The sequence below is a fragment of the Anser anser genome (genome assembly GCF_964211835.1).
Source record: "Anser anser genome assembly, chromosome: 7".
Taxonomy (NCBI): Eukaryota; Metazoa; Chordata; class Aves; order Anseriformes; family Anatidae; genus Anser; species Anser anser.
In genome coordinates this window covers 9753272-9769587 of record NC_139727.1, presented here as the reverse complement: position 1 = coordinate 9769587, position 16316 = coordinate 9753272, and the positions used below count along the sequence as shown (strand labels likewise).

The following is a 16316-nucleotide window of genomic DNA, read 5'->3' as shown; positions in this document are numbered from 1 at the left end:
GGATCTTCAGGTTTGTTTCCAATGAGAATTATGATCACTTTGGAAAACAACAAATGAGCAACACATGCAGCACCAAGACCAGAGCAAGGCGTCTCTACTGTGATTAACGTAATTTTGAAGGGAACAAAAAACCTACCTGATACCTAAGATTTATTTTTTACACATCTTTGTGCTTTAAGAGTTCAGTGAGAAATTTGAAAAAGGTGACCTTTTGATTCTGCCTTTTGTCCTCTTTCTGTCCACAACAGGTTTTACAAAGTTGAAATGTTTTTACTAGTTAATGGCATGCAGAAGAACTCATCTGGCCTATCAGGGGAAATGGGATTTGAAAGTTTGATTGTTTAGAGTTTTATTACACAAATATAGTCATGACTGTTATAGTCACCATTCAGTATAAGTAACAGTCACAATGCTGCTGGTTTTCCTTCTAAAAAAAATGGTTGAAAAATATGATCTAGGGAAAAACAAAAAAGTTCATTCAATACACAGAAGCCAAAATTGACTAAATAAATTCAAACTTTCACTGAAAACAATTTCATATGAGAAAATAAAATTCATTCCCAAGAGCTTTTGAATAAAATATTCTGAAACGTTGTTTTATTTCTTTCAGTCATTCGTTAACCGATATTTATTATTTTTAGCATTCCAATTTGAAAGATTTCAGAGAACGCCAGGATTTTTCCTATTAACGAGCATTTTTATGCAGACTAGCCATCTACGTATTTGACTAGTAAAGTATCAGTTGATCCTAATACAAGTCCACAAATACCAGTCAAACACAAAATCATTATTATCGCTAGAAGATTATCCACTGAATAGAAAGCGTTAATACAAAATAAGCTTTATATGATATGATTGCAAAGTTAGCACACCTGAAAATGGAAAGCAAGCTTAAGGGCTACGTGGCCAATCTGCAAGCATACAGCTAACAGCAAGTAACAAGAATGAATCAGCTGTCTTTCTGCCCTACAGTGACAAAGTCCTTTGTCAAAACATTCTAAGTAGTTAAACTTAGTTAAACTTTGTAGACTTGGAATTCAAGATTTCTGAAGCTCCACTCTTGAAGACAGACTGGAAAAGTTAGTCACCAAGAAGCTGCACTGTGTGGAGGGAACAAGAAAAATGTAAATAATCAGTAAAAAGAAGTCACGAAGCAAGTAGTAGCATTTTATAAAGGGAAAAACAGCAACAGAACAGAAAAATCCTTCCAATGGATCACTGAAAAGATCCCTGAAATGTATCTGGAAGCATTACAAAATACCCAGTCTTTCAGAGCAAATCAGACAAGCATCTATCAGAAGTTACCTGCCTGGGGTCACACGAATGACATCTACAGATCCTTTCTGAGCCTAGTTTTCTATGACACTATTAGACATCTACCAAAGATGACAGAACTCTAGAGGAAAAAGTTGAAACTAATAGTGGCAGTTGAAAATCAGAATTAAAAAAAGGGCATACCAAATTTACATCATAAAAGACATCCTTTGTTGGTTTTATTCCTCAAGTGCATATTGCATGTATTGCTTTCTGTGTCTGTCATCAATTTATTTAAATACAAAGTGATAAATTAATATAATATATTATTAATATAATAATATATTCCCCTTATTAGTACTGAATCTGCAATTTTAATATGAGAGATGCTTAAGAGAAATGTCTATTATGATGTCTACTGCCAAGACATTCTTCTAGTGCTCATCTTCAAAATCCTTCCTGTTTTAATGCATAGGGACATTAACAATATACTGTGGCATCAATACTCATAATTTTCAGTAAGTCCATAATAAAATAGGAGTTTGCATTTGGACTCTGAAACAGTCTGAGACACTAGGAAAGAGTCCCATTCCACCTAGAGCATCCTTAAAGACACCAAAAAACTTGAGTGTGTCTGGCCATGTTTTCCTTACTCAGTAATAATGTACAACTTTTTCTCAAAGTAGGTCTACAAGAACTACAAATCTTGGCAAATCTGAAATCAATTTTATAGCATAAACTAACATTTAGCTCTGCTTTTACTTCTTTTCTTCTTCCTTTTGCTATTCCTTTATGTGAGAACATGGTCCTCTATGGTTTGAAAATTCAAAGAAACTGAAAGCCTTGTGTTTTTCTTTTTTTATTATTTTATTTTATTTTATTCTATTTTTAGTTGAAAGAGATAAAATAACAGCTTTCTGCCTCTGAATTTCTCACAGGTCCAATTTGGATTTGAAGAGAAAAAGTCAAAAAAGCATGGTAAAAAGAACTTGTAGATAAATGGAAAAAGGCCAGATATTTAAAAATCATCTGATTCCATCTTGCAACATCAAGAATAAAGTATATAGCGTAAACAAGAACATATATTTTCTGCAATTCAAAGTAAATTATTCAAAACATTCTGTTATGATGCGTAATGGAAATCTCAAATTTCACTCAACTCTAGTATTCAAACTGAAATCAGTCTAGGATAAAATTAAGTACACGTAAGACTGGTTATTTATGTTTGACTTTTAGAGGTGACAAGAGTATTAGTTTCAGACAACAACAAGCCATTTAGAAGTCATTCTCATTCCTATTCTGATAATTACATTGTGGGGTATAAACCACAAGATCATATATGCAATCATACCAAGGCCTCAAATAAATATTTTTTGTCCAACAGCCATAACATTAAATAGCATCCATTGGAAGTTTTTTTTTCTTTCTTTTTTTTTTTTCCTGCAATATCCTGTGTTTTATGTTGTCTCTCTCTTTCCCAAGTCACAAAGACCTTTAAATACCTCATTTCATACATCAAAAGTGCCTGTCAAGGCACTACAAATACATAAATACCCCTTCAATGAACTTCTGCCCTAGACTATAATAGATACTGTATCTGAAATAAAAGTAATCGAAAAGTTTCTGAAGAAAGGTGATCTTTATGCTTTTATTGCCTGTGAATTGGCTACTGTGGATTGAACTTGATTGAATAGCATCAAGAGTTAAGGGAAAGAGACAACTGTCCTTTAGTGAGATAGTGTCCCTGTATAAATTCTCCAAAGCTATAATTCCCTTAATTCTCAGTCCTTCCCATTGTAGCTGTGCAACTAAATGACATCATAAACCTGCGCCATCACATAGCATGTTGTGAACAGCAAGAAAGAGCATCTAAAGCCTCTCCGAGACTGAGGATTAAAACTCCTCTGTCTAACGAATTTTGAAGAAGTTCACAGACAGTTGCTTTCAGCTTTGAAACATCTGTACTGCTTCCATGAGTTGCAACTTTGGAAGAGCAAACAGAAACAGCACTTGACAGCGGTAACACTTCCCCCTCTCTCTTCTTTCAACAAGCTCACTGACAGCCCCAAACACTTTCCCAACTGTTTACTGATACCAACTGTTTACTGATACTACACTCCAATGATGTCCACCATAACAATCCAGACTGCAAAGCAGACAAACAATAACTTTTTAGCTGATTTTTTTTTTATTTTTTTAACCTACCTTTTATATCTCCTTAGATTTATAGCAGGGGCTTGACCTCTGGAAGTAGTTGCAGAGATATCTGTATTTTGCATTCCACTATCACACATTCTTCACATTTTAATAATTTAGCTAACAAGATCGCACAGGCACACCATAGCCATCTTAAGCAGCCAGGTATTCAACATCAAATTCAGATATTGATTCAAGTAGGAGTCAATTTATTACCCTAGTCTTGACGCTAGACTTCTTCAATTGCATAATTCTTGCAAAATCTTTGATTTGCTACCTATCAAAGTGGCTGAAGGCAAAAATGCAGCCCCAAATTCATTACAGCCTTCTGAAGATATCTCTGAATACACTTTATATAAATCTACTTCTTAGTAGACACTGCTTCCAGGTGGCTTAAGGAATTTATCCCTGTATGCACTAGACCAACTTCAAGGAGTTTGTTTCGCATTCAAATGACCAACTCAATGCTATGCAGTAATGGGTACACTATAAGAATCAGAATATTTACCTCTTTGCCATAACTCACAAACGACAGTTTACATTACCTGCACATCTAATCTACATACCTCAGTTTTCATAACAGTACAGGATCCACACATTTTTGCCTCACTTCTCCCAATTCTATTTATTTAGTAAGAAGGGTTTTGTTTGCAGAGGGATGCATGGAGGAAATTGGTGTTTTTGTTTGTCCTTCTTGCCTAGATTAAGCTAGAATACTGGTGGATTAAAACTTTGGTAGTTAGCATTTTGATATAGTTGGCATTTGTTTCTATTTAAATGACTCAATTAATTGTCCAGGGTTTATTTGTTCTCCTAGTAAGATTTTTTCCAGTACGCCTTTTGGGAAAATGTCTGCAGATAGGATTAGATTGGAAATGCTATTCCTTTCCATGTACTTAAGACACTGGCAAGGATGAGAATTTAAATGAGAGATTTCAGATGTCTGCATTACACACTTCACAAATTCCTTCTTGCCTAAGGGAGGTATAACAACAACAACAACAAAAACCCTAACTCATTTCCAAGTTAATTTAAAAGCAGGGTTTGTTGGCTGAATATTTACATATTTTAGCTTGAAGACAGATACAATATACTTGATTGATATTTGTGCCCATGCTTTAAGGTTTTCTTTTCTACAAATACTTGTGTGTAGTATAAGCTATACATTCCTCTTTCCATTTATAGGCATTGGAAGGGGGGTAGGGGGAATCAACACACCACAACTCATAAATTGATGGAATATTCCTTTGTTCCTTTGCAGGGGAAAGCTTTTACCATTTGTATTTTTCCAATTTTCTGAGTTTACCTCTTCATATTGTATTTCATGTTTCAGACAGCATGTACTGAGTAATAGCCTTCTGTAGGTCACATAACTTTATTTCCCTTTAGAATTGCAAAACAGGAGTCAGTTTAGAGACAGTTTCTTACATTTAAAAATCTACTTTCTTCATGGAAGTTTGTGTTTTGTACAAAATGGATTTGAGTCCTCTCTGCCAGTGTAGATTTGCTGTACAATCAAGATGCATTGCTAAGCAGTAATGACAAGACACAGCTTCAGAAATGTGTAGGCACAAGAAGATGTGGTGATAAAAATGTAAGGTTCCACCAGCTTTAAGTGTGCTTGCTGGTGAGATATGAGAATGAATGCTAGTGCAGCATTGCTTCCTAGTCTCCCACTTAGGTGACAAACCAAGAAATCCAAGAATTATTAGCAGCCATAAGAAAAAAAAAAAAAAAAGCAGTTGCTTATTTTTCACTTCTCTCTACCAGAATTCAAGATTATAGCCTAACTCTTCCTTCAGCCAATCAAAGGGGTCTTGCCAAATTCAAAGGGAGTTTAACCATGTCTCTTCCTCTTTCACCTCTCAAGAAGTGATAATTTACTGAAAGCTTCCAGAAAAATCTTGTTTCACTTGCATTACTGATAGTTCTGAGAAAAAGTACTTCTCTTATGGTTGTGACAATAACTGCACATACTTAAAGATTAACACTGTTTGATTTGACAGCTATTATCTACGAATTTGTACTGGGTCAGGCTGGGATGTTAACTTTCCCTGCAGCAGCCCATACAGTGCTGTGCTCTGCACTTGTAGCTAGAACAGCAGTGGTATCACACCAGTGTTGTGTCTGCTGCTGAGCAGTGCTGGCACAGCATCAGGACTCTCTCTAACCCTCCCTAGGGGATGGGCAAAAAAGTGAGAAAGGAACATCACCAGGGCAGCTGACCTAAACCAACCAAAGGGATATTCCATACCATATGATGTCACTCAGCAATAAAAGGTGGAAAAAGGAAGGGGGGGGGGGGTGCTCTTGTTGTGAAAACATCTGTCCTCCTCCCGAACACCAGCTATGTGCGTTGAGGCCCTCCTTCAAGGACGTGGTCAAGCATCGCTCATTTGTGGGAAGTAGAGAGTAATTTCTTTCCTCTGCACTTCCACATAGCCTTTACTTGTCTTGTTTAGTTTTCCCTTTCCCCCTCCCTTTTCCCCTTTCCCTTTTTTTCTTTCCCCTTTAGTTAAATTGTTATTTTTTGAGTTAAATTGTTAAATTGTTCAATTAATAATGATCTGTCCTTAATAATTATTTCTTTTTTTTTTTTTTTCCTTTAATTAATTATCCTTATCTCAACCTGTGAGTTGTTCTTTCCTTCACTTCTTCCCCTCCTCATTTAAGGAGGGGGAGTGAGAGAGCGGTTGTGGTGTTCAGCTGCCTAGCACGGTAAAACCACCACAGGATTACAAACATATGGCTTTCAGAACATGTGGATATTTTTAAAACAGGTGTTTAAAAAAATATGCAGGGGCTGTGCTCAACCATTATCTTTGATTTCCCATCCTTTATGTTAACTGAAAATGGATTTAGATTAATTGCTTAGTATTTTGGGAAAGAGAAATTAATTCCACAATTTTTCAGTCCTCTGTGGTGATACAAGTTTAAAAATATATACATTCTCTTAAGGTTCAACATTAACTTCGGCTGCACAGCTACCCAATTTCTTCTTTATTTCTTCCTCAAACTCTTTAAGAATAAAACTTGAATAAACTTTCCAAACATGATGAAATGGACTACAAATTTTATTTCTTATGAATATTTGCTTAAATCAAATGAATAACATAGGTGAATGAAGTTAAATTTAAGTATAGAATTAAAATATCTGTGCATGCATTTCATGTGTACAGTACTGTGGCTTTACTTTATTGCTCTGACTGGAAAAGAGCATCTTCATCAAAACCTGAACCAGGAGTGCAAGTTTCACAACTAAGGAAGACTGAAATAGAACCAGAAATTTATACAATTCAGTTTTTCAAAGGGAAATAACTAACAAATCTGGCTTATGGTGCTAAGCAGAATGCAAATATAGACTGAAATACTATGAATACAAAGTATAGCATCTTGATGGAAGCCTAAAACTAAATATAGAGCTTTATTTTATTTCATATTTCTTTTTATTGTGAAATTCATTTGTCCTCTCCAAAATAGGAAGACTAATGCAAGCTTGCTTTAGAAAATGGTTAGGAAAGATAAATGGATAACAGACACTTTGCCAGTGACTTCTCTGGAGGAAAAAAAATCATCCCAAACTTAAGAGATATTTGAAGAAACAATACTAAATGAACAGCAACAAGTAATCACTGATTTATTGCAATACTCAAGAACTTAAGCATGTGCAGAAGGGTAAATTTTAATAAACACATGAAGGGAAACATTTAGTGACATTCAGCTGTTACACTGCTGAATTAAAATACTGAGTTTTTCAGATATTTGAAAGTAACTCAACTTCATAATATGTTTCGATTTGTGTATATATATATATATATATTTCAAGCTGACAGTAATTTCTACAGCAGAAGTTACTGAAGTTTGAAGAAGGTAAATATCTGCCAAGTGCAGTAATCTAGGGGAAAATTTGTAAATAAAAAAACCACTAAAATAGAGTGTTGAGATTGATGCTTTCATAATTTAATATTCAGATAGAGGCTCTCAAGAAAGCTTCTTGTCAAAGTACCGTAATTATTGATTAATTTTAACAATCAGGTGTTACCGAATACAGCCGTATTCAGTGTGTGTATCACATAATACAGTTGTACACTATTTCACTAGGGAAGGATGTTAAAAGATTTTCATTTGTTTTTGTGAAGTTTGTACATGTAAACACAAGCTTCAAATTAAAAAAAAAAAAACTTATTTACTGAACAATTATACCACAATATCAGACTTGAAGGGTCTTAGTTTTAAAGAACTATTAGGAACAGAGTAAGAATATCTGGAAAAGTACTGTTTTTATACAGGCGAAGGTTAGTTTTTGGTGTGATAATTTAGTTTGAATCCTGATTAACTGGTTTATTTAAATTAGCTCAAATCTTAGATATTAATTACATATAATTTCAGACCAAGTAATAAAAAAAATCACATCAGATTGGATAATAACATAAAAACTTATGATTCCTAGGTAACAAGTATGAGTCCTACAGATCTCTTGGGCTTTGCACCATTTCATTCTCAGGTTTAGAAACCAGATTTCTTCACAGTTCCTATCTAAAGAGATTTGTAAGGATAAAACAGGTACATGACAGCGAAGCCATGCAACTTCTTTCCATAATTTCAAGGGGCAGGAGCTTGAAAGAGCATTCACCAAACTGGTGTGTTTTTTTCCACTTTTTTTAATTGTTTGTTTTGGGGGGAAAGGAAAACAGGTATCTAAAACTAGACCAGAAAAACAGAGGTATTCCAATAAAAAAGGGAAAAGTAGTTATAATTCCAGATTTGTGCTTAATATTACTTAAAGAAATAAAGACTTACTTGCTTTTTGTTAGTATAGTCTTGACTACGTCAATATAGCTGAGCAGATTCTACCCTTGGGATGCACAGACTGTGCAAGAGACTTCTTGGCCAGAGGTTCTGCAACTTGACTTTTCACAAGCCTGAGCTTTGAGAAGTATCACAGTTGCAAAGCTTTGGGCACACAGGCAGCTTCACTTGAGCTAACAGAAACAACTGCAGTGCTGAAGGCAACCAAGAGTTTTAAAAGTGCTGCTGAATAAGCAGGCGATGCAATAGTAACACAATGTGATACCTGTATTAAAATGTAGTTGCTTAAAAACACACAATGCAGTATTTCAAGTTCACCTCAGCTTTCTTAAGTAAAGAAGAAGGTAAAAATGGCAGCATTTCCAGCTAATGATGTTTGCAACTACACAAATATAATCTAGATGTGTGCTACAGCTGTGCTCATAAGCCAATAATTTTCACAACAGGAGGTGTGTTGATTGCCCTTGACATGGAAAGTGTCCTAAGTTTAAAGCACAGCTTTCTTCCTCCTTCACATTCTTGTAGCCGTATATTACATTGTCAACACCATGGATTCTTTTTTATGAAACTAACCTTGTAATATTGGGACATCAACAAAATGCCTTATTTGTTGTCATTCAATAGCAAATTATTTTCTGGTTTTGCTTTACTTACATGTTGGTAATGCTCTCAAGAAATGTTGCTGTGTGTAATGAGATGGGAACAACACTAAACATGGTAGCTGGTATGTTAAAATACCTAGGTCAGGCTGCAAAAATCTAGATAAGGTGGTATATAACTGAAACAGGAAAACAATCAATTTATCTTTTTAGATTTTTAACTTACGGTTAGGTACATGTATCACAGAATCATAGAAGCATAGAATGGTTTGGGTTGGACCTTAAAGCCCATCCAGTTTCAACTCCCTGTTATAGGCAGGGACACTGCCCTCTAGACCAGGGTTCTCAAAGCCCCATCCAGCCTGGCCATGAACACTTCCAGAGATGGGGCATCCACAGCTGCTCTGGGCAACCTGTGCCAGTGCCTCACCACCCTCTGAGTGAAGAATTTCTTCCCAAAGAAGGAATGCCCTATGCCCTGCTCAGAGCTGTTCTAATTCCAGTCTGCTTGATATCTTTCTCCTGCTTTCACTGACAGCAAGGGCTGCACCTGAATTACAGTTACCACTATTTGAAAGATCAAGAATAAAAGCTGACAGTATATAATAAACATTTATACAAATTGGACTTTCATTAAAGGAAAATTTAATCCTTTGGGTCTCATAACAGTTTTTAGGCATAACTGAGCAACGCTGGTATCATTTTTTCCATCAAGAAGTGTAAAAAGGAAATTTTTATGCATAAAATTGAGTAAGAATACCAAGCTCAGAATTCTTATCAGAACCAGGTCAACCCAAAGATTGTACTATGGAATCTGAACACTTGGGAGCAATAACCAGAGTAGTCCCCTTTGGATGTATATGCACAATCTGCTGTATTTACATTAACAAGGAAGTGTTTTCTTTACTGTGCATTTGTGAATCTACTCTTTCAAAGACTTTCTACTTTCAGAAAATACACTTGGGTTTTCTACTGCTTTCTTCATGAAGGACAAGAACAAGTGACAAAAGGAATATCTCATCCAACATACTCAAATGGATAAAGAATACATTAGAGTTCATTGCCACTCCAAGATTTCCACTGCATATACAATAGTCCTAATGGCTTCTTTTGGAAGAGAAGTTTAACAACAGTGCAATCCTCTACTCCCTTCAGAAGTTTTAGCCACTCATTCATCCAGCATCTTGCAGTCCTAAATGGGTAATCAGAAGGAATGAAGGGGACTAAAGGACTAAAAATACATAAAATGGTAGAAGAATTAACTTGGAAACAAGGGAGGAAAAAATAAGACACAAAATGACATAATGAAACTTGAGATACAGTCTTTGAAATAAAATTATACTTTTTTTCTTTTATTTTTTTTCCTGGTAAAAGCTGCTTTACATAATACCAGTTAAACGGTGATGTGTCAGTATTGACTGTGTGCTTGATTTGTTTTGTGTAAATAGCAACGAAAAACACCCTCCCAATCATTTTAGATTCTCAAGAAGGCAACAGGGAAGAAATTTCAACATATGGAGAAGCTAAATATCAAGTTTCCCTACTGTTGACCTACACTATCCTTAAAACCAGCTCATGTTAAACCACTCACAAAAATAAATACTGAAGTCACACGTTTAAAATAGCACAAAGAGCACCCAGCATCTCTCATTTGTTACACAACTGTCACTTTCCATCCCCAGGCATTTTTTTTAAAAACAATAATTCACATGCACGTCCTCATACGTGTACAGACACAAGAATGATTGTACAACTGCCTAAGCACATCTACCATCACTATTTCAACCTGACAGAGCGGGACTCAAGTTTTCTGCTACATCAAGATCTTCTGTCTGCAGCTGTTCCACATGGCAAATTCCCATTTCAGTAAATTGGTGCTCTGTTCTCAGAACAGATGCAAAATCAAACTCTTAATGAGAATATACAATGCCGCTTGATTCTAAGAACAAAGTATCATTTCACACTCTAAATCTTCATAATTCAGTATTCAAATGGTTCTTTGAATTGCAAGGGGAATTCCATAACCCTTTCATTCTCAGGGAAAATTACTTTTCTTCTAGTTAGAGGACAAATCCAGTACACCAACATTGTATTTTTCTCTATGAGTACATTCTAGCTGCTATTTCAGAGCATGGTTCTAAGCTGCAGATAGAAAAACACCTGCATCCTGCTCACTACAGCACTGGTCATGAAAAAGAGATACACAATCTGTTACCGAGCTAGATACAGAATTTGAAGGTCAAATTAAACAGTTTCTCTTCAAACTGGACATCATGAAAATCTGATTCTAAATAAATTGCTCTAAAAGTGATTAATGACATACTTAACTACCATAAAAATGATTCTAAATGAGCTGCCACTTACACTTTTCAAGGTCCTTAAAAAATTAAACTAAGCATTATAACTTGTTTAATCACCTTTTAAATTTTACTTCTCAGATTTTGCTATATGAATTTTTATGTCCATATACACATCTTTTCATGTTGCACACTTCAGAGTACCCACTGAAATAAACAGATGTTTAATTCCCAGAGAATGTGCCAGCGTCTGAAACTTGTACAAGCGATGCAAATCTGCTACATGCCAGAGCTAACAGATTCACAAATGAGATACCTGTATTTCCCTATGGAAAAATAACACACGAGAAGGCGATGAAAAATTTTGCTTTGATGGAGAGAATGAAAACTCAACATTATGGCTTGCTTAGTTAAGGGGAAATGCCTGGATGGAAAAGCCTCTAGCCTTTAGTCAGAATGTGGCATTAGAATCACAGCGAATAAACAAGAATTTGGCAAATGCAGACAACGGGAAAAATCTTGAAAATCAGAAAAAAAGAGACAGATGATCTCTTATGAGATAAACTCTTGCAGATATGATAGCCTAATCCATATAGTTTACTAGAAGTTTACTAAATTCTGTGCACAGAATTTCGTGAATAAATTTAAGCCCAATTCTTATGTTCATTTCTTTCTGCTCATAAATCTATCAGTTTTGTCCAGTTTGAGTTTCCTGACAATGAAAAATGTTTAAATATGTGAGTGATGTAATTTCCTTGTTCAAAGTTCATGACACTTCTAAGAAAGATTGAAATTACCCACTCGATTTGAGAAAACAATACCTGTAACCTTTTATGATGGAAGTTGAAAGGACAACATTTTTCCACAGTTAACAACTCATAATTATTAATTTAGTAAGCATACCATAAGAAAACAGAAAGCAAACAGGGGAAATGATCACTGAAGCACAAACAACTGCATGGGAAAAATTGCCAGGAGAGAATTTAAAGTAAAAATCTCAGAAATATTATAAACATGCACCAATCTTTAAATCCATAAATTTCCACTTTCAAACTAGGCACAAATGATGTTGTGATTTTCTTTTCTTGAGGGACCAACCTTCAGCTAGGTCCCAAATCACTCAGTAAAACTTCTGAGTGTCTCAGGCACTTTTATCGTTTATGTCACAGATAACTATATTGTATTTGAACCCTCAGTTTAGTATTTAAGCATACATTTAGATACATCCACTGTATGCCAAACAGTAAAATATTAGAAATAAAAGATTTCATTTGTACCACTTCTATATAAATGATTGTTTGAATAGTTCAGGATTTTTTTCTTCTCATCTTTAAGATGTTAAAAGTACTCCTCCTGCATAACAATCCCTTTTACTGGCCTCTACACCTAGAGAAACTTTGGCAATCTGTTTTTTGTTTCTGATATTCTTAAGTATATGTTCAAGGTGTTCATACATATTAACAGAATTTGATCGGTATGAAACTGCAGAACAGCTATCCATAGCAGGTTCACATGGTCATCACAACCCATTTTATCTTTCAGTAATTAAACTAGGAAACCCAAATGCTTTAAACTGCCAAGTGAACAACTCTTCCCCTCTCTTAATGAACACTGCATACAGCTACTGTCAAAGCTATACTTTGAGTACACAAAATAAAGGAATACTCCTGGCATTTAAAGGAACACAAGGCTATTATAAGTAAAAATTCATTCTTGCTTGTACCATTAGAAAATAGAATATTGAAGATTTATCTATAAAAGTAACTAAAATCTTGCTTTTTGTAATGCTGTATTTTTGTTTATAAATATTATCCAGGAGCCAAAAGAAAATGGGGAGGGAAGCAATCAAGTGCAAATAAATTCCAGTGCTTTACATTTATAACATTCTAAATCTAAATGTCTTTTTTTTTTTTTGGCTGTTGTCTCCCCAGAACAGAAGATTATTATTATTATTATTTTAACCAAATTACTTTGCAAATGACTTACCGGCAGTGTTTATGCGATCCTGTTAAGGTTTCGATCACAAAGCATTCCCCTTCATTGAGACAATATGCAAGATCCTTGTCTTTGCATGGCTTAAAGTGCTCAGATCGCTCAGTGGAGTACGTTGTAGTATCTATGGAAGATAGAACAAAAAAAAATAAAGAAAAGCTTAAAGGCTAAACATTGAATGTTTTTCAATTTGATCAAATTAGTCTCCCTAACATCAACTGATCAAGACAGTCTAAATAATTAACTGACAGCAACAGCACAGTGCAAGCAAATTACAGTACAACTGTAATATTATTAGCAGTAGGACTTCAGAAGATTCACAAAAAGAATCTTCCATTTGGAAATATTACCAGAAAAAAAGAAACTACACTGAAGCAAAGTTGCGTATAATTTCCAAACACTTCCCATTTCTAAAAGATAAAAGCGCCTATTTTTTCCTACTACCTTGTATTTTTACGATGATGACTACTGCTAACACTTAAAGAAATTATTGTAGTCATCTTCTATTACTATGTATTTTTAAACCAGAACAATAGATATGGTTTATTTTCATATTAATAAACTTAAATATGGTTTTAAATTATATAGTCTTTTCATGAAAAATGATAAAAATAGTTAATACATTAACCACCTGAAAACGCACACACACAAAACCCACAACGAAAGAAAAAACAAAGCCAAAAACCTACAGACAACACTAATTTGATACACCAGTCACAAAAACTGGCCTAGAATATAAACAAAAGCAACACGCTATAGATTGTTTCATTTCAGGCATATCCTCTATAGGGTCCCTCCTCTTTCCCCCACAACATAATTCCAAAAAGTGCATTGCACTTTATATATTCCAAAATGATGGCTAACAGACTAGTTACATAACAAGATCTGGAATAGGTTGCCAGCATGTCAGGGTGAACCACTGTTCCTGCCTTCTGCTTTAACTTTTCCAATTCACTTGGATTAATCAACAATAAACTGAAATTTTCAGAGGAAGATGTCTAACACCATTTTAATTCTCTTCACTAAAGCCAGCATTTTCTAATGATGTGTGACTTTCAAAGTAGACAATGATTTCCATAGAGCCATGGTTCAATCTTCATATACAAGCCTAATTTCCAAAACTTAAATTCTTTCTCAAATTGCTGGGACAAGAAGCAGGATCTAATATACTAATATATACTGAAGTTGTAAGAGAACATTTCACCCATACAGACCATCACAAATTATTCTGGAACTGTCAAAGGAATGGAGCTATATTTAATGCTCCCGGAACTTGACAAACTCAAAATTATATAAAACACATTAACTTTCTTTTTGCTTATAACTAAAACCAAAGTAACTATCTACCAAGGTACTACCAAGTTGAAAAGTAAAGCACTGAAATAAAAGAGGACACTCGTAAGTACAATTGAAGAATGATACTTTACAGAAATCTCTTCATTCCAAAATGGTTGCAAAGTAACTGTGTCTTCATTCTTAGAGTATTTTAATGAAAACAATTTTATAATGTTTCTTCGTCACCCAGCCTAAGTGGAGGAAGATTAACAGTATTCGTCTGAAAAGAAATATATGCATATATACACACACACCCTAATCCTCATAAAACACTTTTTCCCAGAGAGAAAGTATTTCAGTTCAAAGTTCTCAGTGGAGGGGGAAAAAAAGTCCACAACTGGAAATAAACAGTCTCCCTTCAAATGTTTACACAGATTTAGAATGAAAGGTCCTGCCATTGCCCATGCTACTTTGTTGAAGATGATGCACATTGACATCTTTCAGAGACGCAACATAGTGGAACTCACGAAAAAGGTACAGGCTATAAAAAACTACTGCCTTCAACGACTGCAAGCCAGCCCTGTATTGAAATGTATCAAACTGAATTTTGGAAACAATATGAGATGTTTGTAAATGCAAACAGTGCCAAGAATGTCTGCTGACATTGCCAGAGTGATTGGGTCTTATATAACAAAAATATCTTCAGGTAGAAAGCAGCACCCAGTTACCTGTTTAAGGTCAGTTTCATAGAGGAGCACTTACTTCACCATTGAAAATCTGCATAATAAACATATATAGTGATGTATACACACACACAACAGTAATCAGACATGATATTTCCATCCCTTTTAAATAAGAGAATCTGGAGATAATGTTATTTGAAAGCACTTGTGATAATTACCAAACTAGAACTGTTTGATGAGCAGCATCTCAACTCGATACGGCTTTTGAGAACAGATCACTTATGTTTGTCAGCCTGCTCTGAAGAAACAATCCATGCAAATACCTTTATGAAGGTAGTTGCATTACACAGACCAAAGTAATCTGAGCTGTCCCAAAGGCCAGCAGGAAAAGAAAGGAGGCACGCAGTACTGCAAAGCGTGTCTTTGAGGTAGTGATGTGCTGAATTCTCAGAGCATGCTGCTTAAAGAGCAGGATGCTCCTCTTCTACTGTAATTAACTCAAAAATGCCTTGTCAAGGTCAGCATTTTAAAGTTTTAAATTAAATATATTCTTCAGAGGTTTTGTACTATTTTACTTTAATCATTTCTCTGCTCAACATTATTCAAAATTAAATCAAGTCCCCGGCAGAAACTGGTGCCAATTCAGCAGCTTCAGAGCAGAGCTAAGGCTGAGCACGTGCCATTTCACAATGGCAAAAGTGCCAGTGAAGACAAAGCTTCATTTTTTTGGGCATTAACCCGAATTCCACAAGTAACCAAGCCTCCCTACTGACCTATGCTGCAACCACAGTGTGTCCAGGCAGTGCACCAAAGCAGCCCTTCTGATTAGGCCTCTGCCAGGCTGGCAGCGGAGGGACACAGTGCTCTGCCCCTGCAGATCCATGAACGGGCCTAAAATTGCAATGCTTTGTTTTCCCCACTTGGGGATCATTTCAAGCTTTCTTACATTGTTCTGAGTTCTGCAGGTGGCCTTTCAAATTAAGCACAAGAGTTGTAGATTGAGGTGACGATGCAGACAGCTCCTCATGACAGACCTGGAAAGCTCTCCTTAGGTTGAAAATTACACAGTATTTTGTATTATTATTATTTTTAAAGAATGCAGTCCAATTAGAATTCAATTTTAAATTACACAATCTTGCCTTGGAATTATTTGTGCCAGCCAAAACAGGTCGATGTGAGGGGAAACAGCCCACATACAGCTGGTGTCCGGA

General features: G+C 35.3%; 1 protein-coding gene across 2 annotated transcripts in view; it reads right to left on the bottom strand.

Annotated features, from left to right (window-relative positions):
- Positions 1–16316, bottom strand: part of NRG3 (neuregulin 3) — a 398941-nt gene that overhangs the window by 215691 nt on the left and 166934 nt on the right. For both annotated transcript variants that reach the window (XM_083843798.1, XM_083843799.1), the window contains exon 2: positions 13142–13271. In XM_083843798.1, the coding sequence (XP_083699924.1) occupies positions 13142–13271 (130 nt within the window). The remainder of the gene's footprint in view (positions 1–13141; positions 13272–16316) is intronic.